Consider the following 21,529-nt stretch of genomic DNA (forward strand, 5'->3'; position numbering starts at 1 on the left):
TTAGGCAATTAGTTGTGGTGGTTAAGGTTAGGGTGAAGGGCATTATGTCAATGAGTGAATCGTATGAGGAAAGTGAAACAAGTTTTGTGTGTGTGTGTGTGTGTTAGATGAGGACGCCGGCAGCAGTAAGAGCATGGCCCTGGTGGTGCGTGGTGAAGGAGGACCACATTACCCAGACTCCTACTGCTCCTCCCTGCAGGACGGAGGGGGAGGTCGCTCCAGCTTCGCCTCCTCCCAGTGCAGTGCTCCTCCCTCTCTCGCTGTAAGCTTGGTCGATGCTGGGGTCGCAGGGATCCCAGGGGGGCTGCAGCAGTACCGGGCCTCCATTAAACCCCTGATGGGCTACAGAGAGAGCATGGATCACTCGACCTGCTCCCTCCACAGGTACACACTCTGACTTACACTCAGTCCAGATTCATATGCAGGGCCTTTCTTTGGAAACAGTGATACAGACATGGGAACATTACCCAGTCCAGCTGACAGCTGGGATACCTCAGAGCTCTCCACACCATTTGAAGGTGACCATTTCTGTTTCATCTGAGCATCAGCAGCAGGAAGTAACAACAGAAAGCAGGAAGTGACTGGTTTACAGAGGACACAAGCCTGCATTAAGTCTGCTGCCATAGCAACTGCAGCAAACAATAACTCTCTGGCTGATACTAGGTCTACAGATCCACCAGGGTCTTCCTAATATTGCCTGTCTTTTATAGAGCTGGGAAGTATGGATGAAAGCAGTGTCATGATATCAGTAAGAACAGATTTTATTAATATACTGATTGATAAATCAGACAGAACCCTAAACAAAAAACTTACTATCCTTTGTATATTCAGTCCTGGTTAATGTGGCATCACTGTTTCCATAAAATGACCCATAATCATCACTGTCAGTACTAACCTCAATGACGAATAACTCTGTTTCCTGTGACCACTTCACAATAAAAGCCAGCTAAAATCTTTAAATGTTGATATTTTACTGCTGACTAACCACTGTAAAAAAGAAAACGGCATCTGACACTTGATCTGCTCTGTGAACAAGTATAAAATTTCAGGCACTCATTTCTTGCAGAGGAAAGAAAGAGACAAGAGAAAATAATGGGTCAAAGCCAATCATGTGAGCAGTAGATGGTGTTGATGAATTCAAGCATTCTTCCATCTTCTTTTTCCATCAACCAGGCAGAAGAGCAGGAAGTATGGAGAAAGCCAGTTCCCTCCCCTGGGAACCAAAACCTCACCTGCTTCCCCTCACAGAGTCAGTGACGTCCGGATGATTGACGGACAGATCACCGGAGGTGTGGGCCTCATGTCTCCAGAGAGGATGTCACCGATTCGCCGGTCCCTGCGGCGGGACAGTAATGGAGGCACGGTGGAGATCATAAACAGGAGCAGAGGAGGTGGCTCGTCTTCCTCTGCTTCATCTGTATTTGTGGACAGCCCTCAGGAGCAACCTGAGAGATTGTTTCAGGGTCATGTGACTGCCAGCAATGACCAGAGGTGAGCATCAGCATCGGAGTGAAAATTAATAAAATTTGGCCAAGAGGTGAAATATAAAGAGAGAAAAGCAGAGGGTTGGGAACAGAGCCCTGGGGTTCTCCATATTTCATATCAGAAATATCTCACATATCATGTCTGATCAGTTGCATACAGTGCAGCTGAGGAGCTGAATAGGTGTGTGACAGCACTACTTGATGGTTAAAATAAGTGTGTGATAATATGATGGATACACGTGTTCCTGTTTTTCCAGTGAGAGAATGAAAGCCATGGAGGAGCAGTTAGCCAGCCTGGCAGGGCTGGTGCACCACGCTTTGTCTATGGGATCAGATGTCCCAGGAGTCGAGGACACTGTCAGGTCTGAACGTCTGCCTTTAATTCAAATATATATGACATCCAACATGCTCATTAGATTTATCCACTATACGTGTTCACTGCAGTGGTAGGTGAAGTCACTTATCATATGAAGTTAGTTGTGGCTGCTGTGTAAGCCCTGACTAGAACAAGGATGGTTAGGTTTCTAATGTAACTGTCCATGTGTCCTCACAGTGAGAACGCTGGACGCAAACTCCTCAACAACAGACCTGGTGAGAGTTTTTTATCTATATATAACAGATAGCGACATGACCATTATACAAAAACATACTTCTTATTTGCCGAAAATGAGGATAATCTTAAAATCATCTTTCTTTGATCTTCAGTGTCGTCTGAGCCTCAGAACTCTGCCACCTTGATTGACGGCTTCAGTCCCGCCCCTCTGGCTCTTCAGGCCTCTGACAGCCGCCTGCAGCACCGCTTGGTGCTAGCAAAGAAAAGTGTGTGTGAGCTGCGACTGCAACTGAGCCAACTCAGAGACTTACAGGTACTGACCTGCAAACTCTTTGTTGTGATCTGTGCAGCATAAATAATGATAATATGATGTATAAAGTAGTGATTCTAATAATAGGAAGTATTATTATTACTATTATTAGATTCCAAAAAGACTAGAAAAGATTCATTTTAGCCTTAAATCAATTATAAAGCTAAATAAAAAGAGATTGTTGTTGAAACCAGATTCTTGAGTTGCTCCATGTGTTCCAGCTGTCAAACCAGGAGACCGTGAGTTCGATGCTGCGGATGGCAGGTCAGGAGCTGATGCTGCTGATGTGTGATCGGCTGGCTCAGTCTGAGGAGGCAGCGTACAGACGGAGAGCTGAGATGGAGGAGGAGAGGATCCACTACCTGGCTAAAGAGGACAGAATTCTCAAACAGATCAGGTGGGAGTTGTTTGGGTTTACTCAGGAATCTAGCTACGGAATGTGGAGACACAGCCGTTCTCTTCTAAATAAAAAGTTGGTTTCATTAACAATCAAACACAGCCATGCTTAGTTCAGGACCCTGAGACGTAGCTGTAGCGGCTAGTGTTAGCTGCTGACCGCTATCAAGTAATTAACACTTGTGGACACAGTGACCACTGGTTATATAAAACCCTCCATAGCCAGGCGTCTGCCTACCTCCACCACACTCCCTCTGACCAACCTCCTGTCCCCACTGTCCAGGACCGAGCACCGACCTCGGGTGACAGAGTTATCCCCTCGCTCCTAATCTGATCTTGCTTTGCTCAGAACTGAATGTGATTTTATGTCCTGCACTACTCCAAGCTTGAATTACCTCCCTCTTTTTCACTCATTTGACTGTCATGTTACGGGTCTTTTAATATCTTAAAATGCACTCTATAAACAGAATGTAGTATTACTATTATTTACTTATTATTACACATATTAGTTTTGGTCTTTTCATAGGTTTGATGTTGAGAAGAAACTTAAGTTCACAGCGAAACATCAGCTCCATGAAATGTAAGAGATCAGCTGGACTCTTTGGCTTAAGGTCGAGGCACAGATTGAACTTTCCATGAGTGGCAGTGATTTGTGAAGTGGTGATTTAGCCTTTTCAACATTTACACACTTGCCCTGACATCAGGCCTCTAATGGTGTCACCGCAGCTGAAGTCAAATCACTGGTGGCATGTTAGACGCAGCACGACGACGTCTCCAGGCAGAGGCAGAATGTGAAGAAACATATTGTTAAAAATAGAGCCGGGGGACGGGATGTGATTTGATGTGCTGCGACGTGGGTCTCTGCAAACATCAGAACTCATTCTCATGTGAACACGCTACACTCTGACTTCATAACGCAGATGATTCTGTGCGAACAGAGGCCTAGCATTGTCTCTGAATGAGTGTGATACAACTGTCTGTCTGCACACCAATCCAAATCTCATCCATCAGCAGCAAAACACATAAAGTAAGCTTCACTCCTGCACTGTTCTCAGATTTACTGAGAACTGAAAGCTATGCTGCTTTCTTTGTATCGAGGGTAGAAGACCTGGCGTCTGTTCCACTGGCTCTCACATCTGTGTTTGTGTCAGAAAGTATTTAGAGAACCAACTACTGTTCTGCATGGTAACATGTGAGCAGCTCATGGTGTCAAACCAAAAAAAAAAAAAAAAAAAAAAAATCAGTGATGTTCTTTGTCAGGTCTATAATTGCTATTTGGTTGATTGTTGAGTGAGACCTTGTGTTTATGTTAGAGTTAGGTTTAGCCAACCACTGGTGAGTGACGTATGCTTTTGACAAGAGAAAAATCTTAACTCCGTTTTTTTGGACAGTGACTAAGGAAGATGATACAAGGGTACAGGGACCTTAACTGTTATTTCACATGACGATAAAGGTTACGGTCATACTTCTTACAGTACAGTGCTACATATTATGGCATGAAATTGCCCTTCCCAGATGATTTGTTGCGTAAAGTGTTATAGCTTTAACCTGAAGAAAGTAAAAAACAAAGAAATTAAGAGTTTAGTTTCTACAAATAGAGATAGATAGATAAATAGATACAAATAACAAAATAGACAAATAAAACACAATGAATAACAAGATAAGGTAAAAAAATATATATTTATCTCAATATACATAGTGTGCATGGTTGTGCAAACAGAGTGACGTTTGGTTGAACCAGACACTGTAAGCAGAGAATTCAGAGAGTTCCCTGTCAGACAGAGTTATCACTGTGGGCAGGAAAGATTTCCTGTATCAGTCCCTGTGACAGTGGAGCTGGACCAGCCTGTTAGAAAACCCGCTCCGGTTAATAAGGAAATAATAAGGAATACAAATAAATAAGACTGTGTACAGGCTTAAGGGGCAGCACACAGCTGAGGCTGTGGACTGTGCAGATGATCCGCACATGCATATTAGGCACAACAGATGAAAGTTTAATAGTGTGAAAGGCTCCAATGATCCAGTAATTGTAGTTTGTAGCAGGATTGTTTGAACATAAGAGGGGTGAAATGTTCATGCCCTAAGGTAAAACATCAGACTGATCCATCCTCCGGCTAGACTGTAAACATCTGACCACATGATGTTAGGTTTAAACCTTTGGATCACAGCAGCTGTTTAACACTTTTCACTCTGTACTTATTATGGTTGCAAAATGATGACATGCTTTAAAACCATCAGCACTGTAATGTGAGGCTGTGGTATCAGTAGGGAATGAGCAGTTGGCCATGTCAGCGACTGTAGTAGTGAACAGAAAGAGGGACTTTTTCCTTCATGCTGGACTGTGAAAGTGAAGTGGACTTTCACAAGCTCATCGTCTGATTTACAGTGGCCTGGCACTGTGTGTCTGTCTGAGTGTGTGTGTGTGTGTGTGTGTTTATTTATAAGTGAGAGAGAGAAAAAAAAAGAGTAAGTAAGTGTTAGAGCTACACTGAGACTGTCACCTCTGGGCACCATGCAGGGCACAGTGTGGGTATTAGGGCAGGGCACTGGGTGGGGCCTGGTATTCACTCAGTCATATACTGTATATGCACACTGTTATCACAAAACAGTTATTTGTGTTGACTGAAGACGTCCTAATGAAGTTTGAAACCAGTTCAGCAGTAATGCTGTTTCAGAGGAATCTGATTTCTGTTGGATCACTGTCTTCCTCTCTGTCCTTTCCCATGCTTTCTCTGCCATATTTAGACCCTGTGGCGGGACATGTGTCTGCTTGCCGCTGGATGTCAGTAAACTGCCTCGTGAGGCTCTGATGGATGACATCTCATACTGGCAGTGTATCAGTGTGAAGGTTGATTAAAGCACAACAACACTGTAGCTATAGTTATATGAATGACATGTATCATCAGTGAGCAACCTGAGTCTCCAGTAGTTGATGCTTGTAGTAGACCTGCTGGCCTTAGTGACAAGATATTAAAGTGGTCATGGTAAGTTATTATTACTGAGGTGTGAGCCCTTCTTCATACCATGGATGTAAACACACATACACACAAACTAGTTTCTCCCTCCTCTGTTCAGCCTCCTTTGTTATATATTCTTCCAGTTTTAGGACAGAGCAGCCAGGGAGCTTTTTAAGGCCCAGCAGTGGGCTGGTCTTGACCGGCACAGTTAGTCACCTGACCTCAGTCCAGCAAAGCAAATGTGTCACTTACTGAAAATCAGACCAAAGGCAAAAGGTCTGTTTGCAGTGGGAGCCTGGCAGAGCATCTGCGTCAGACAGTGAATAAAAAGATTTGAACCCAGATGTTACTACACAACTAAAGCTTATTTTAACTATTGGAATTATCTTTGATCGCTCGGAGAGCTGTAGCTACAAGTAAAAAGTAAACCTAGAGTTCCTGTACTGTTCATCTGTGGATGTAAACACCCTCAAATTAAAGAGGACAGATTTTAACCTCATAGTCATGGCTTCATTTCAAAGCCAGTTTGCTGAAGCACAGATCGTTTACCACCTTTCGTTTACCTTTTCCCCATTCATAAACACTGAAATGCAGATAACAGAAAAACACATCAGTGTCCATTTTGTGTGTTTGTTGCCCAGCTGCTGTGTTTGTATAATTAAGGGCAATTAACTTGGTTAACAGAAACACAGCAGTTCTCAAGTCAATATGTGTCGGCAACATGGATATTTTAATGCAAATAAAGCTAATTGATCATTTTGGAGCTCGGCTGGAGCAAATTTTGATTGTTATTAAAGATAAAAGAGCATCAAAAGAGATGAAGAGAACCAGCATACTCATATGTGCAGTACATACTGTTTGTACCGTTCACTGAAATGATTAGTTTTGTTACTGTGTCCAAACCTTCATTGTGTTCATTTGATGACCACCAGCAGCACTGTGGAGCTCCTCTCTGCTGCCATCTCATGTCTACAGTAAGATATCACTTCAGTTTCTTACTGCTTTTTGCTGTTAACACCACTGATGTGTTTTTTTTTTTTCCACCTTTCAGTGAAGTAGAGGACTATGTGGACCGTTTGCAGAGAAGCTCCGCCTCCAGTCCTGGACAGCTGTCAGTCACTTTGAGAGACGTGGAGGAAGGAGCAGTCGGCCTGCGGAGGGTTGGAGAAGCTCTGGCCGCCCTTAAAGGTCTGTAGCTTTGTAGTTGGATCAAGACAGGACTGAATCAGATCTCATCATTCTTTGGCCAGAGGCCAGTCATTCCTACGCTCGTAGTTGAGGAAATTAAAGGCTCAAGTGACTCACATTACAACATCAGCAATTATTTCTTGCATGAAGAATAGTTTCACTAAAAACTGGATGGTCCAGAGGAGCCAGAAAAGACACACTGCTGTTTAATTGAGTAAAGCTGTGAGCCCACAGACTTTTTTTGTCTTCTCCCATGAAATGACTGGCTGCAGTTGTGTATTTACTGTTCCACCTTGCCTGGAACCAGTCCAGTCAAACGGTGGTAAATTGTTCAGTATTCATTTTGAATGATTTGTGCTAATGACGTCTTCCTGGAATGGATCAGTATTAGCTCATCTGAAACCCAGTCCACATGTGATTGTGTTCACTGCAGCCCACTCACTGTCCAGCTATGAGAGCTCAACACACACACATAAAATACTTGTTTGCTTAAGAATTATACCCTGATCAGCCACATTTAAACCAGTTACCGGTATGTGAAAGTGTACGTGTGTGTGTGTGTGCACATGTTGTGGCATGTTTGTTGTTCATTGAAATAAAGTAAATGTTCCTTCATCTCAGCGAATGAGTCACGTTTTAGGAGGAAGTTCACAGATTTTCTGACACTTTTTGCTTTTAGTTTCTTTTACATTGTGTGTTAGGAAAGCAGTGTTGTTGTGAGACTGGTCAGAGTGTGTTTAGAGTGGATTTAGGCTGCATACAGATTGAGTTGATCACCCAGCTATATGTAGGACAGTGTAAATACTGGATCAAAGACATCTTTATCTGACGCTGTGTGTTTCAAGGCCTCATAGCAAGAAAGTTCTGGGTTTGAATCCAGTGGCCCGGGGGGTTTTTCTGTGTGGAGTTTGCATGTTCTTCCTGTGCTTGGTTCCCTCCTGGTTCTCCTGCTTCTTCCTACAGTCCACAGACATGCAGATTAGGTTAACTGGTGACTCTAAATTGTCCATCGGTGTGAATGTGAGTGTGAATGGTAGTGTGTCTCTATGTGTCAGCCCTGGATAGACTGGAGACCTGTTCAGGGTGTACCCCACCTCTCACCCAAAGTCAGCTAGGACTGGCTCCAGCCACCCCTGACCCTTAACAGGATAAGTGGTATAGAAAATGGATGGATGGATGCTTTGGTCTAGACATCATTTGTACCCTCATCCTGGTCAGGGCTGCATGGTCCTGAGGATCCATGGTTAAATATTGATATGTCGTTTTTCATTTCACCTGTGTGTTGTCTTCCAGGCGAGTTTCCAGAGCTGCAGGTGAAGATGCGCTCATTGCTGAGGATGGAGGTGGAGGCGGTGCGTTTCCTGAAGGAGGAACCTCACAAGATGGACTCCATGTTAAAGAGGGTCAAAGCCCTGACTGACGGCCTCAGCTCTCTCCGCAGGTACTCGTGGACTTCACTCAGATGTTCAATAAGTCTGTTCAGCAGGAAAATAATCCTGTTATGTCCAACTTTATCCTCTTTATTATCAACAGGTGTGTGTCAGAGTCAGCCTCTCCCAGTAGGTCAGCCCAGGTGGAGCCTCTAAAGGTCCTGGAAACAGACCAGGGACCCATGAGGACTCCGAGCCCTAAGAGCCCCCCCAAACCGCCGCTTCGATCCTCTGTCAGATCCCCTCTTCCCACCCCAGCTCTCTCTGGGAGTCAGGCTGAGGTGAGCCAGGTGGGCTCAGCCTCCCCCGTTTTGGCCCAGAGAATGATGAGCACAGCAGCCACGGTGACCCACCACCACCAACACCACCATCCCAGTCCCCCACTGAAACCCACCCATGGACAAGACTCACCCACTGTGGCCAAGGTACTGCACTGAAAATAACAGGTTGTGAGTGAAAGAGTTTGTTGTGTAGAATGTAAGAAATGTTGTTGTGTTGTGAAGGTGAGTCCTCGCAGCAGAGAGGGCAGTCCGGCCCTGCAGAGGAGACTGGGCCCTCCGCAGTCCAACGGGACATCAACACAAGGGAGCCACACTGACCAGACCACCGTAACACACACACAGACGCACACTGAGGTCAGTGCTAAACATGTTCTCACCCTGTGTTACTCTCTCTCATTCTTGTTTTAACTGTTAAAGGCGGATCAGTAGTTCAGATATGTGTGAGTGTGAGACACTGAAAGCATCTTTGGAGGAGAAATGTCATATACTCATGGAGGAACACGAGAATCACTAGAGGGAGCTGAGAACACTGGTAACATCATCATTGAAGAATTCACAGCTGCTGACATTAGACTGATTAAAATCTGTTTCCTTCAAATAAGAAGGTGGCACCCCCCCCTTTCACCTGCCTGTTGAAGGGATGCCGAGTTTTTACTGGAGGTGATCAGGAAGTGAAATTTCTCCTCATGTTTCATGTGTGCAACTGTGTGTGTGTGTGTGTCCTCCACAGACTACAGAGGGAAGTCTAAGTGGACAAACCAGCAGTACAAACCAGTCCAGCGGCAGCCAAGCCAAGCAGACAGTTAGCTCCGACTCCTGTCGGCCTCCATCCTCCAACGCCAGCACAGATGTTCACCGGGGCCTCCAGGAAGCCCAGGCCAGCCTGATGGAGTCCATTCCTAATCTGAATGTGTCGGATACCAGAGAGTGTCCCTCTGAGTCTGCCTCAGGACAGAACACACCTTTGGACCTGACAGTGCAAGGTTGACTTGTAGCATCCTACTCACTGAAAACACACCGGGCCACACGCAGGAACATTTTCTCTTATTCTCACACTTAACTTCTCTTTTTCTGAAGGTTTGTCTTAGTAGTCGTCTTAGTCCGATTCAGCAAACTCTCTTAACTGCACGAACATGTCAAACACTTCTTGTTTCAGTCTGATGAAATTTAGCTGTTCGTGCCCACAAGCTACTGACCTAAACAAGTTTCTATGTCAAAATGACACCTAAAAAATAGATAAATAAATAAAATGAGCTTGTCAAACCTCTGAATAAATTGGCAGAAAAATAAAGACATGGGAAACAGACTGTTATTATTAGGTTTATTTTACTTATAGAATATATTTTAATTGATTTTGGCTTCATATTTAAATGCTTGTTGAAATGTTGGGGGAGGCAGATTACCTGTACATGACTCACAAATTCTTCTCCATCAGTGAGATATGATCTCTTTTAACGTGACTCACATGGTGACTGAACTTTAATAGTTAAACATTTTTCTTCCGAGCTAAATACATGTGTGTGTGTGTGTCTGTGTCTGTGTGTGTGTGCAGCCTCAGTGGAGCAGCAGCAGCCTGATACTCAGCTTAGTGATGAGATCATCTCCAGCCAGTTACAACCCTCAAACACAGGTACGACTCCAGTTTGAAGACAGAGAATGAAACTCAGTCATATGCACCAAGGATGTTTGTTTTGTTTCTGTTTTGTCCACATATATATATATATCCACACACACACACACAATGTATAAACTCTCATTTCTGCCCACTAGTCTACTCTAAATAACCAACATTTTTAGAGATTTTTGCAGATGTAGTAAAAATGAAGAAGTGAAATCTCTCATGTATAAAGTACTCAGACCCTTTTCTGTGGCTCCACGTTGTGGTCAGATGCTTCCTGTTTGCTTTTAATTACCCATCAGATGTGTCTACATATTGATTGTGGAGTCCAAACTGAATTGACTGGACATAGTTTAGAAAGGCACACGCCTATGTATATAAGGTGAAGATATAAGGTGTGTATAAGGAGAACAGAGGCCTCAATAACTGTGAAATGGAAGAAGTCTGGAACCACCAGGACTCTTCCTAGAGTTGGTGAACAAACCAAGAACCCAACGGCCACTGTGAGAGTTTAAAGAAGGCCTCTGCAGAGATGGAGACCCTGCTGGAGAGCGGACCACCTCAGCAGCTCTGCATCAATCAGGCCTCTGTGCTAGAGTGGTTAGATGGAAGACACTGGAAGACACTTTCTGATGGGTCAGAACCAGGGGAAGGATGAATGCAGCCAGATACAGAGAGGTCCTTGAACAAAAGCCTGCTCCAGAGAGCACGAGACCTGAGACTGCAGCGACAGTTCACCTTTCAGCACAACAACAACCTGAGGCAAAAAGCACAAGACAACACTGGAGTGGTTTGGAGAGACTAGAGGATGGCAGCTCACACATGCTTCCCATCCAGTCTGACACAGCCTGAGAGGACCTGTCAGGGAGACTGGGATAAGTGGCTCAAACCCAGGTGTGCAAGGCTTGTAGAGACTTATCCAAGAAGACCTGAAGCTAAGGATCTGAAAATTTATGCAAATGAGAGAATTCAGCTTTTGAGATTTAATAACATTTCAAAAAACATGTTTTCACTTTGTCATAATGGATCATTGAGTGTAGATTGACGGGCAAAAATTGCATTTTTTTCAACTTACAGCTGCAACACAATAAAATGTGTAAAAAGTGAAGGGGTCTGAATACTTTGTAAAGCCACTGTATATTAAACTTCATTGTTATATTCTTATAAATCTAGCTTAAAAAAATGACAGACTCTGATGTTGTTTGTGTTTAGCTCCAGCAGCATCCTCTCAGCCTCCTGCAGCCACTGCGACACCTCCTCCATCAGCTGCTTCCAGCGCAGAGCGCGGCAGCCGCCCACCGGTAGAGAAACCCCGACGCTCCAGTGTGGACAAGGAGATGATGAAGCAGAGTGCAGACAGAGCTGGCCGGTCTCCTCCTCCTCCTCCACGAAGGTCAGCTGATCTCTGAGGATCAGACCAGCTTCTCTACCACGTTTTCTACAGTCAAAACACAAAGAAATCACCTGGAATGCATCATCAGTATTCTTTATGTTGTCTTCTCAGGGTCCATGCTGTCAATGCAGGTCTTACCACAGGAAGGTCAGGAGAGGTGACCTTCACCACCAGGAAAGACATGGCTGGAGCGCAGGTATGTGCATGTGGGCACACGTGGGAATAGAATAGAGTACTATGTACACTTCTGAAATGAAAGCATACTTATAGATAGCAAGATTAAAGCATCTAAAGTCCTAAATTGCAAGTGTCACATTTACACCTACACATGTAGTCGCATTCTTAGAACTACATGTGCAAATGTAGACACTACAGACTATGTGCAGAACAGGATTATCAGGGCTGGTACCCATTACCATTACCATTACCCATATTATCTATAATTCACTATTTTTACTGTTTGTTAAAAAAAAAAAAAAACATTCACCGATGATGGGAAAAAAACGCAGCACATGTGGAAGTCTGGGATGAGTCAGACAGTAAGTGAGCAGCTGTGGGAGAAATGGACAGGTGTCTAGCACCAGACTGTTATGGCCAGACGACAGGGTCACAGCATCTCTGAAACAACAAGGCTCGTGTCCTCTCAGTGAGCACTGATGACGACCTACTGACAGTGATTTTGGTGGAGGGGCAGACCATGAACTAATGCTAAGGCTATCCCGTCTGGTCCAAACCAACAGACAGGCGAACAAACAGCCAGCAAAAGAAGCACAAAGAGGTTCAGATATTCTGTGCTTTAATTCTACTGCATGCATCTTTCTAAGGACGAGGGGGAGAAAGAGAAGCCAGAGAAAGATCGCCCTGTGGTTCCTCAGCCCAAACCTCCAAGACAGCTGCCAGAGGTCAAACCTAAGCCCCAGATGTGTGTTCCTGCACCTTTGGCTCTTGTTTCCACTTGTTCCACCCCTGCTACAGCCTCAGCACACAGGGGGGAGGAGGAGGAAGAGGAGGAGGAGGACAGCAAATTCATGAAAGAAGTGCAGGTATCTTTAATATGTAATCCGGTTAAATAGTGAACCAGGGAGACCACGTGGGACACCAGCTCTGATCTGAGAGGACTGAGCTGGAAGTTCGACTCTTTGAGCGACACATGACTGCTGACACACAGTTTACTTCCTGTTTAACACTGACCTTGTGACTCCCTTAGTGACAGCTCCATCTGTAATGACTACTATAACATATACAACAGAGCTTCTGTTAAAAAGTAAAACAATTAAAGTAAACAATTTTCTAAGCAATGGCCAATATATTCTACAATCATTATACTATCAAAATTAGCTTACAGTGTGTATACTGGGGTTAACATAATAAATCACAAAAGATAAACTACATAAAGTAAAAAGTAAAGGTGGAAGTGTGAGTAATAATGGAATATAAAACACTAACTATAATTTCCATATATGATCATATGTTTAATCTTGCCTTTTCTAATTATAGGTGACTACAGAACTGTCAAATAAAAATGATTTGTCAGGTGGAAATAAGCAATGGAAAGGACAGTTGAGGACATCGTCAACATTACGTGTGGCCAATCAGAAGCCTTCTGACTCAGCAACATGTGAGCACCAGTCAGCTCCTCGGTCGGGAAATACAGATGTCTCCACTCATAAACTCATAACAGCAGCTGGACTGGAAGGACTCAGCAAGGAGGTGGAGGTTCCCCCACCTGCCGCTTCGCGTGATGGAGTTCCGAGGAATGGAGAGCTGCCCCCACTAAACCAAAAGAAAGTGGAGAAGATGGAGGCCCTTAGAGTTCCAACTTCACCCAAAGAAAATGATCTTATTGTAAACACTGATGAACAGAATAACAGGGAGTTTGTTGGGAACGTGCGCTCCCCAACCACAGCAGAAAATAAGGTCAAGTTTACGACAGTTGTTACTCTGAAAAAAGGAAAGACGCAAGGAACTGACCTCACATGTCCCGACCAAACCAGTGGAAAAGCTGTCAAAGAGGTCCCAGCTGAGAAGAGGTCCAATCTGACGGTTATTGTAACTTTACAAAAAGAAAACGGCTCGACAGACTCGTCGCCGACGGTTCAGCAGGATAAGTCCCTGAGCTCGGATCAGGAAGGTCTCGCTTCTCCTCTTGTTCAAAAACCTTCCCCGCCTTCGCCTGGCCTGACTCACAGCTACAGCAGCAGCAGCAGGCAGCAGAGCCAGGACGCAGCACTGCAGGCGTTCAGGAACCAATCACTGTTCACAGAAGAAGGAGGAAGCCTGAGCCCTGATACTCTGGAAGATGAGGGACCTCCTCCACCACCTCCAGTGGGTAAAATCAGCCTTAGGATCTCCAAGACCAGGGTCAGGTCACAGTCCAAACAGGAAGACCTGGCCAAAATGAATGGCTCTGACCCACAGACTGTAAGTGGGGACAGCACTGGTGAATCCGCTTATCTGGTACATGAGAACCAAGGTTTTGAGGACGGTGATGACTTTGACAAGAAACCTATTATTGTTATCTTTAACGAGCCTATGGACACTCTGTCAGCCTACAAACGTCTGTCCACCATCTTTGAATGTGAGGAAGATCTTGACGGGATTCTGTCTCCGGAAAGTATAGTGGCTGAAGAGCAGACCCAGCAGGAAGAGGACAAACAGGATGTGAGAAAACTTTGCATCTCTGAAATAAATACGAGGCGAGACGTCACGGGGAACGGTCAGAATCATCTACATCAAAGACCTTCAGCAGGTAGTGACTCGGTTCATGGAAACCAAAACCAGGGTAAAGCAGACTTGCTCAGAAAGACAGAGACCAAAAGGAAATTCAAATTCAAGTTCCCGAAAAACAAACTAGCGGCAATCAGCCAGGCCATTCGGACAGGGAGCAGGACAGGAAAGAAGACTCTCGAGGTTGTTGTCTTAGAGGAGGAGGAGGAGATGGCATCGGACAGCAAGCCAGTGAAGGAGAACGAGAAGCAGACAAAGGAGTCCAAGATGTCTCACACCAACAGTACCAAATATTTCAGCTTGGGTGAAGGCAATGGCTGTGACAGAGACCTCAAGGTGTCCTCTCACAGACACTCCAAACCACACAGCCGGGTGGAGAAGCTCTGCCAGAGTACGTCAAACTCTATCGACAGCCTGGAGGAGTCCATTAAACAGCTGGGAATCAGTGTGGATAGTATAACTGCCCCTTCCTCCCCCTCCTCCAGCCTGTCCTCACCTCCTCAGTCCCCCAATTCTGTCTCTTCTGAGAGAGCCCACCTCAAAAGACAAGTCCAACGAGAAAGGGAGAAGAGCCCGTCCAAGAGGCCGGCCCCTCAGATCCTCAAAGGCCCAACTCCACCTCAGAGTAAGAGGGTCAAACCCCAGCCTCCACACGACAGAGGGAAAACCTCCTCCAAGAGACAGGTCTGATGTTCGTCTCTCTGCAGCAGAGCTCGCTTGCTTCAGTGGTGCTGGGCTGGTGGTCTGCTCTCTACTCTGACTCTGTGCTCACATTTCCTGCTCTGCACATCTGTCTTTCATAACCAGGGCTTATTTATTTGCTGCTTCAACCTTTCAGCTGCTCTTTAATGTTGCTACCATACAAATACTGTATCCATCCTCCATGTTGGTCAGAGGCAGCACGGTCCCATCCCAGTCTGGCCTATAACTAAAGCTTTCTTTCCGCAGACATCCAGCAGCAGTTCCAGCTCATCCGCTCTGCGACCTCACTCCAAGTCCCGCCACTCGTCGGGCTCCTCAGGCTCACCGGAGAAGACGCCTAAGGGTCAGCAGCAGGCCGCCCCGAAACAGCCCAGCCAGGTAAATGAACTCTGAGGAGACCTGAGGGAAGAGAAGCTGTGGATCAGTGTAGACTGACGGCAGCTGACAGAGGTTTGCTCTCAGAAGAACATCATTTCTAACATCTGGAGCTAGTTCATGTGTGTTCACATCAGAACGCTGAAATGAATTTAGAAAAAATTTTCATTCAAACTAACTACATGAGCTGGAAGACCACTTAGAAATAAGCTTAGGTGAGAGGGAGCTAGATATCATCAGCTGTCTGTTTCATAAATGAGTGAGAGTAGAAAGCATTGGTATTTAATATAGGAATTTTGTTAGTTTGACTGTGTGACTGTTGCAGTGAGTTTTAAATGTGTGTGGTGCATTCTGTCTCTGTGAAGATGTGAGTCTTCCTCAAGTTCTGTCTGTCTGTCTGTCTGTCTGTGGCTGTCCTCACCTTCCTCTTCACCTCGGCTCACTCCCCTCAAGATACGCTCCCTGATTTTGTTGTAGTACCCAAATCAACCGTTGATGTTTTGAAACTCACAAGCACAGCGGACATGTCCCAGCTGACATGTGAGTCTCTGGATCAGGGAATGGATCTCGACCATGCATGTAAACCTGCGTGTTTCACCGTTGTACAGCTGTTCTTCATCTGGCAGTGAGATGTGGAAGGATCATTTGGGTGTCAAAGAAAAAAAAGAAAAGAAAGAAATCTTAATCAAGGACACACAGAAGCCATCATTTACAAATATGAATAATCCAGTTTGTTATTGTTCACTCTCATATTATATACTGAGAGAGTATGCCCATCCTGTAAGTGCTGCATGTCATGTTGTCGTTTGTGGCACCGATTTTTTTCAAATCTTTAATGACACGTGGAAGTTATTAGAAAACAAAGTTATTCTGAAAGCAGAAACAGTATTTTATGTCTTTTCACGTTGTCTTTCTGTTTAAGGGAAATAGCACTGAATTTTGTCAGTCATGTGTGTTACTGCTATGTCTTTGGCCAGTTTAGTAAAGTATAAACTAACATTCATTCAGGAGGAAAAGGAAGGTGCCTCTGTTTTTAATGTCAGTGAGTAGACCCTGGCCCAGTAGACAAAGTGAGGGGGGGGGGACTGTCTTTATAATTCACATTTGACTCAACATTAGTGAGTGTATGCAACAGCAGGTTAGTGTCCACACCTTCTGTGTACACAGATAAGGGAGAGACAGTCTTAGAGACAGAAAAAGGCACAGTCAGAAGGACTGATCATTCATGCTACATACACTCAGTGTCCAGCTCATCAGGAGGACTGAGTTCACACTCAGTCCAATCTAACACACACACACACACATTTCTGGAGCTGATGAGGTTTGATGGGTAGATGCTCAGGGTGAAGGAGGTTGATAGTGGGACAGACTGTGGTTTAGCACATGATTTACCTGAATCTTCCATGTTTGTTTTTTTTGTTTTTTCACAAAAAAGGTGTCAGAGCATCTTGTTGAAAAAACTTTTTCTACCTGTCGTTAACTAGTACAGATGAAGAGGCAGTAAACTGTCCTTTATTCATCACACACTCTTCTGATGTTCCTTTGTTTGAGCGTTTGTTGAGTTTCCACAGCCTGTTAGATGAACCTGACTCTGCTGCACTCACACTTTTGTCCGTGAAGTCACGCACTCAGCTGTCCACAGGTGATTGGATCACCTGAGACGCAGGTCAGCGACGGGTCTGAACAGGACCACCGTGTCTCCGGCCTCTTTCATAAGGACATGACACTGACATTGGCAGTGAAGGTCACCGGGTCCCTCAGTGTTGTTAGCAGAGACTTGCAGCAGATGAAGGGACTTTCTGGCCAAAGCCATAGAACTAACAGGCAGGCAGACAGAGTCATGTGGGCTGTGTGTTGTTGGCGTTGACTCGTGTCCCGTGGTGTGTGTTTGCAGGCTGACAGCAGGAGGAGTAGAGCGTCTGGGGATAGTAAGTGTTGTGTGGTTGCTTTGCGTGCCTCTAAGATCCCAGCCTTGTTCCATAGCTCTGGGAAACACCCATCTGCCTCTGTGTCCACTCCTCACTGCTCAGACACGTCCTCCTCCTCCTCCTCCTCCTCTGGGAAACACTCTCTCCTGTCTTCTCCCTCAAATGTCTCCAAGTGTCCTTCCCTTCGTGCTTCTCCTTCCTCCGCCCAGCGTTCCAGGCAGCAGGCTTCCTTGTGTCCTCTTTCCTCTTCCTCCTCAGTGTCTCTGTCAGACTCCCCACCTCGCTCCCCCTCTCCACCCCCCTCTTCATTTCCTTCCTCCCCTCCTCCTCCTCACAAGTCTTTTATCCCGTCTCTGAATCTGAGTCGTCTCCTCCCTTCATCCAGCCACGCGTTGTTTCCATCCCACGCTAACGCCAGCTCGGCCCACCGCGGGCTTCGCAGCGGCAGCAAACATCAGCACCACCTCGTCCTCGCCTCTACCTCCACCTCCAGCACCGCCTCCACCTCCCAGCACACCTACCACTCTTCGTCCTCCTCGCCCTCCTCCTCCACCTCCTCCTCCCTGTCCCCCACCTCATCCTCATCCTCCCCTCCCTCCCCCTCCTCCTCCCTCCTCCCCACCACAGTGAGTCATGGGGCGAGGAGCGTCCGAATGTCGGCGTCCAACCCCAGCTCTCCGTGCCACGCCAGGAAACGCACGGGAAGCCAAGCTGGCCCACTCGTGCGCACCGTGGCAACAGCCTCGAGGGACACGGCGTGATGGTTTCATGTTTGCATCTGGGATTTATGTTTTAAAAACATGTAAGTGAAGACAGAGACGAATGGGACACAGACAACTGATGTGCTTGAGAGAAAAAAAAAAAGCCAAAATGTACAGTTCCTACAGCAATACGGTGTGATGTTTACCTCTCCGCGCGGTTTGGACGGGTTGGGGACAAAGATAAGACTTGTAAAACCAGAAACAAGATCAACTCAGACCTGGTACACTTCTAAACCACACCACTGCCACACGCTGTGCATCATAGCATCGCCTCCACAGCCTGACACATACAGCAGCATATATTATTATGGGCTGGTTTCAGCTCATCAAAGATATTCCTGTATCAGCCAACAGATAACAAACGGCAGCACGCTAGCGCTACCACGACATCCTTTACTCACTGGAGAGTTTATTTTTTAACTGGGAAATGATCCATTCAAGACAAATCTTGGTCACAGTTCTCTAATGATATTTAAGGATTTTTTTTGATTTAGCAGGCTGTGCCTTGTACTCCAGCAGGGAGCATCACCTCGGCACACAGGGCCGATGCCCTGCTCTGCTCTCAGCTGCTTTTTCTCAGTGCTGTTTGAAGGCAGCTGGACTCACATGAGGTTCTTCAAGATGTTTCTCCTCTCATCTCAATGAGTTTTCATTTGTGGACAGTGATGTTCAAATTTTTGGACAGAGACGACAGAGAGAGGAGTGAAAGAAGACAACTACGTCAAACTGGAACGACCTGCACTCAACATAGAGTCCCAGCAGTCCCCATGAAGTTTTGGGTTCCCCTCCCCAGGCAGCTAAACATCCATTCACACCCTGACTCGTGTGACCCTAACAACTCACAATGACACCTGGACTCTCCACCAGTCAGTTAGAACTGAAGAGGCCTCTCAGATGAAGGTGAAACGTTTCTGAGAAGCTCTAGGAATGCCTTCGTACAGCACTTAGAAATACCACGATGGAGCTGGATGACTGAGAATCTTCACAGACACTCAGCAAATTCTTCCTTTACACACACGAGTGAGTGACTGTACAGACAAGCCGGCCATCTGAGGAGTAATGTCAAGAAGAATTCTGGACTCTTGGATGAGCCCCAAGATGTAAAATTAGTGGATAAAGGTAAAGACTTTTTTTCTAAAACATTGCCTGTCACTCAGTAAGGCAGTGGAGGCAGCACAGACATCAGTTCTACAGCAGCTCTGCTGAGGATTATGGGAGGTCATACCGTCTGTACACACCTTACGCAGTCCTGAGAGGGGCTCAGAGAGAGCACAGGTGTGGTGGGCCTTTAAAAATCCTGATCCTCACCAGATATATCCATGTCATGACTGATATCCAGGCTCCTGCTCCTTGGCTTGCTCTTCCTGTCAGCTGATGGCACATCACAGAGACACTTCAGTCAGAGGTCCACAGTGGGACCTGCAGGCCCACCTTTAAATAGAGCATGTTTCTGAAGACATTCGCTGGTCAGCTACAGCTGAGAGGATTAGTTCTTCCGGAGAAGAAACTAGTCAAATAACACACCGTCATTAGTATTATCATTATTATTATTAAAATATTGTGTTTTTGATGAACCCATGTTTCCTTGATCTGCTTAGTTTGCCTCTTCAACAGTTTCCTCCTCAAACAGACTTTGAACCTGTGACTTTCTCCACAGGGAAACATCATCATCACCTTTAGCTGTGTGTACAGATGTGCTCAGAACATCTGGATACAGGTTACAGACAATCAGACGCTGTGTGATGGAATTTCTTAACTGTTGTTTCACTATAATGTCACAGGTCAAGATGCAGAATAACATGAATTAGAATATAATCTGAATAGAGGAGAGTTTATTTTTCTTCACACACTCGCTCAGACCTGTAAGGTGTGTGTGTGTGTGTGATACAGTGTGTGTTTCATTTAACACTGTTGAATATATTTCTATCAAAATGTAGAGCTCTATAAGAAGTTGTGATGATCAATATACAGAGTTTATACAAAGACAATCCTATATGTCCTGTTCATGTCAGTGCAGAGCTTTTATGTTCATAATATATATAAGAATAATATGTATATTAGATATTATTGTGCATATGCAACCCTGTGTCTATTGTTGAGTTGTTTGACGTGATTCTTGCCATAAAAAAAGAACTTTTTTTTTTTTAAACTGTGCAGGCTGAGTTCACTGTCACAGACACCTTCAGTGTATAAAATGAAAGCCATAAAGAATAAAGGCACATGTCAGAGTCAGATGAGAAGATGGAGGTCTTGGTGGAGGTATGTTCAGGACATGTATGACCATCTGTTTGCTCCTTCAAAGGGAAAAAAAAGCCTTTCTACTGCAGACAAACACTCAGCAGGGTTTTGTGTGTTGTCCACTTATGGAAATGCAGCCCTATATTACCAGCACTTCATATTAATATTCTACTGATCTAAAAGAAACAGAATGAGATCACACTGCAGGACAGAGGCGAGACCAACAAACAAACAGGGAGACAACATACTGATTCCTTACATTCCAGCACTTACTGCTCCTGACACCTTTGCCTTCCTCTGTCTTTCTCTGCTGTCTTCTTTGGTTTATTTTACTCTGTGTGTTTGTCAGCAAAAACACACCAAAGTGGTTTGACAGTGATTTAAGACACTCTGTGGACATTTTACTGTATTGTGTATAATGTTTATTATTCAATGCTAAAGGCTCAGTCTCACTGAAACCTTCACTTGTATGCAAACTGTTTTTATAAAAAAAAGTTTTGTTGTTGTTGAATCAGAGTGTGAGCCTGTGCATGCTGTCAGTCAGTCCGTGTCTTCTGGAAGACTCGAGCCTCCTGTGAGGGTGGAGAACTAATAAAGGGCTTCACAGTGTCCAAACATCAGTTGCTCCTTCTGTCCGGCTTCATTTCACAGTACAGTGCTGCGCTGCGTCAGCAGGGGGCAGCAGAGTCCTGATGATCCCAGAGGGGTCCGGCTCAGGTCCAGCTGAGCCACCAGTTAAACCCCTAAAACCAACCAACCCGGTCCCACCTTCCCACCTAACTGAAGGCCAAATATAAATCCACCTGCTTTCTGTGTCACTGACCGGATAATGTGCATGTCATGTCTTTATAAAATGCTGAATCACGTTTCGCAAACTGCTGATTTTCCATCAACTTCAGTAAGAAATTCATTCATTATTAATAACAATTGAAGCTGGGCCACTACGTCCATCCAGCCTGTATTTCGTTTGGTGAAGAAAGCGTTTGTCCACATTTTGTAACGATAGCTGCAAACAATGTGCAAATTAAGTATTTTAGAAAGAATAAATATTGTTTCGATGTTATAGTGATTTTGAGGTGGTACAATTAAATGATTTTAAATTAGAAAAGCACAAACAAATAAATAATGGTGGTGGTAATATTTATTTATTTATTTATTTATTTATTTTGATCCGGAAAAACCCTAAAA

At 45.0% G+C, this 21,529-nt stretch overlaps 1 protein-coding gene across 1 annotated transcript in view; it reads left to right on the top strand.

Moving 5' to 3' along the window:
• The window catches only part of LOC121193049 (sickle tail protein-like), a 33,682-nt gene extending 12,615 nt beyond the window's left edge, over positions 1–21,067 (top strand). The window contains exons 6-23 of the mRNA XM_041055168.1: positions 108–384; positions 1,174–1,491; positions 1,742–1,846; positions 2,038–2,075; positions 2,190–2,350; positions 2,569–2,744; positions 6,752–6,888; positions 8,182–8,329; positions 8,422–8,743; positions 8,822–8,953; positions 9,330–9,582; positions 10,152–10,229; positions 11,430–11,610; positions 11,722–11,806; positions 12,435–12,653; positions 13,108–15,021; positions 15,286–15,417; positions 17,728–21,067. Of these exons, the coding sequence (XP_040911102.1) occupies positions 108–384; positions 1,174–1,491; positions 1,742–1,846; positions 2,038–2,075; positions 2,190–2,350; positions 2,569–2,744; positions 6,752–6,888; positions 8,182–8,329; positions 8,422–8,743; positions 8,822–8,953; positions 9,330–9,582; positions 10,152–10,229; positions 11,430–11,610; positions 11,722–11,806; positions 12,435–12,653; positions 13,108–15,021; positions 15,286–15,417; positions 17,728–17,754 (4,703 nt within the window). The 3' untranslated portion in view covers positions 17,755–21,067. The remainder of the gene's footprint in view (positions 1–107; positions 385–1,173; positions 1,492–1,741; positions 1,847–2,037; positions 2,076–2,189; positions 2,351–2,568; positions 2,745–6,751; positions 6,889–8,181; positions 8,330–8,421; positions 8,744–8,821; positions 8,954–9,329; positions 9,583–10,151; positions 10,230–11,429; positions 11,611–11,721; positions 11,807–12,434; positions 12,654–13,107; positions 15,022–15,285; positions 15,418–17,727) is intronic.
• Positions 21,068–21,529: the final 462 nt, after the last annotated feature.

The sequence above is a fragment of the Toxotes jaculatrix genome, chromosome 14 (genome assembly GCF_017976425.1).
Source record: "Toxotes jaculatrix isolate fToxJac2 chromosome 14, fToxJac2.pri, whole genome shotgun sequence".
In the NCBI taxonomy this organism is placed as follows: Eukaryota; Metazoa; Chordata; class Actinopteri; family Toxotidae; genus Toxotes; species Toxotes jaculatrix.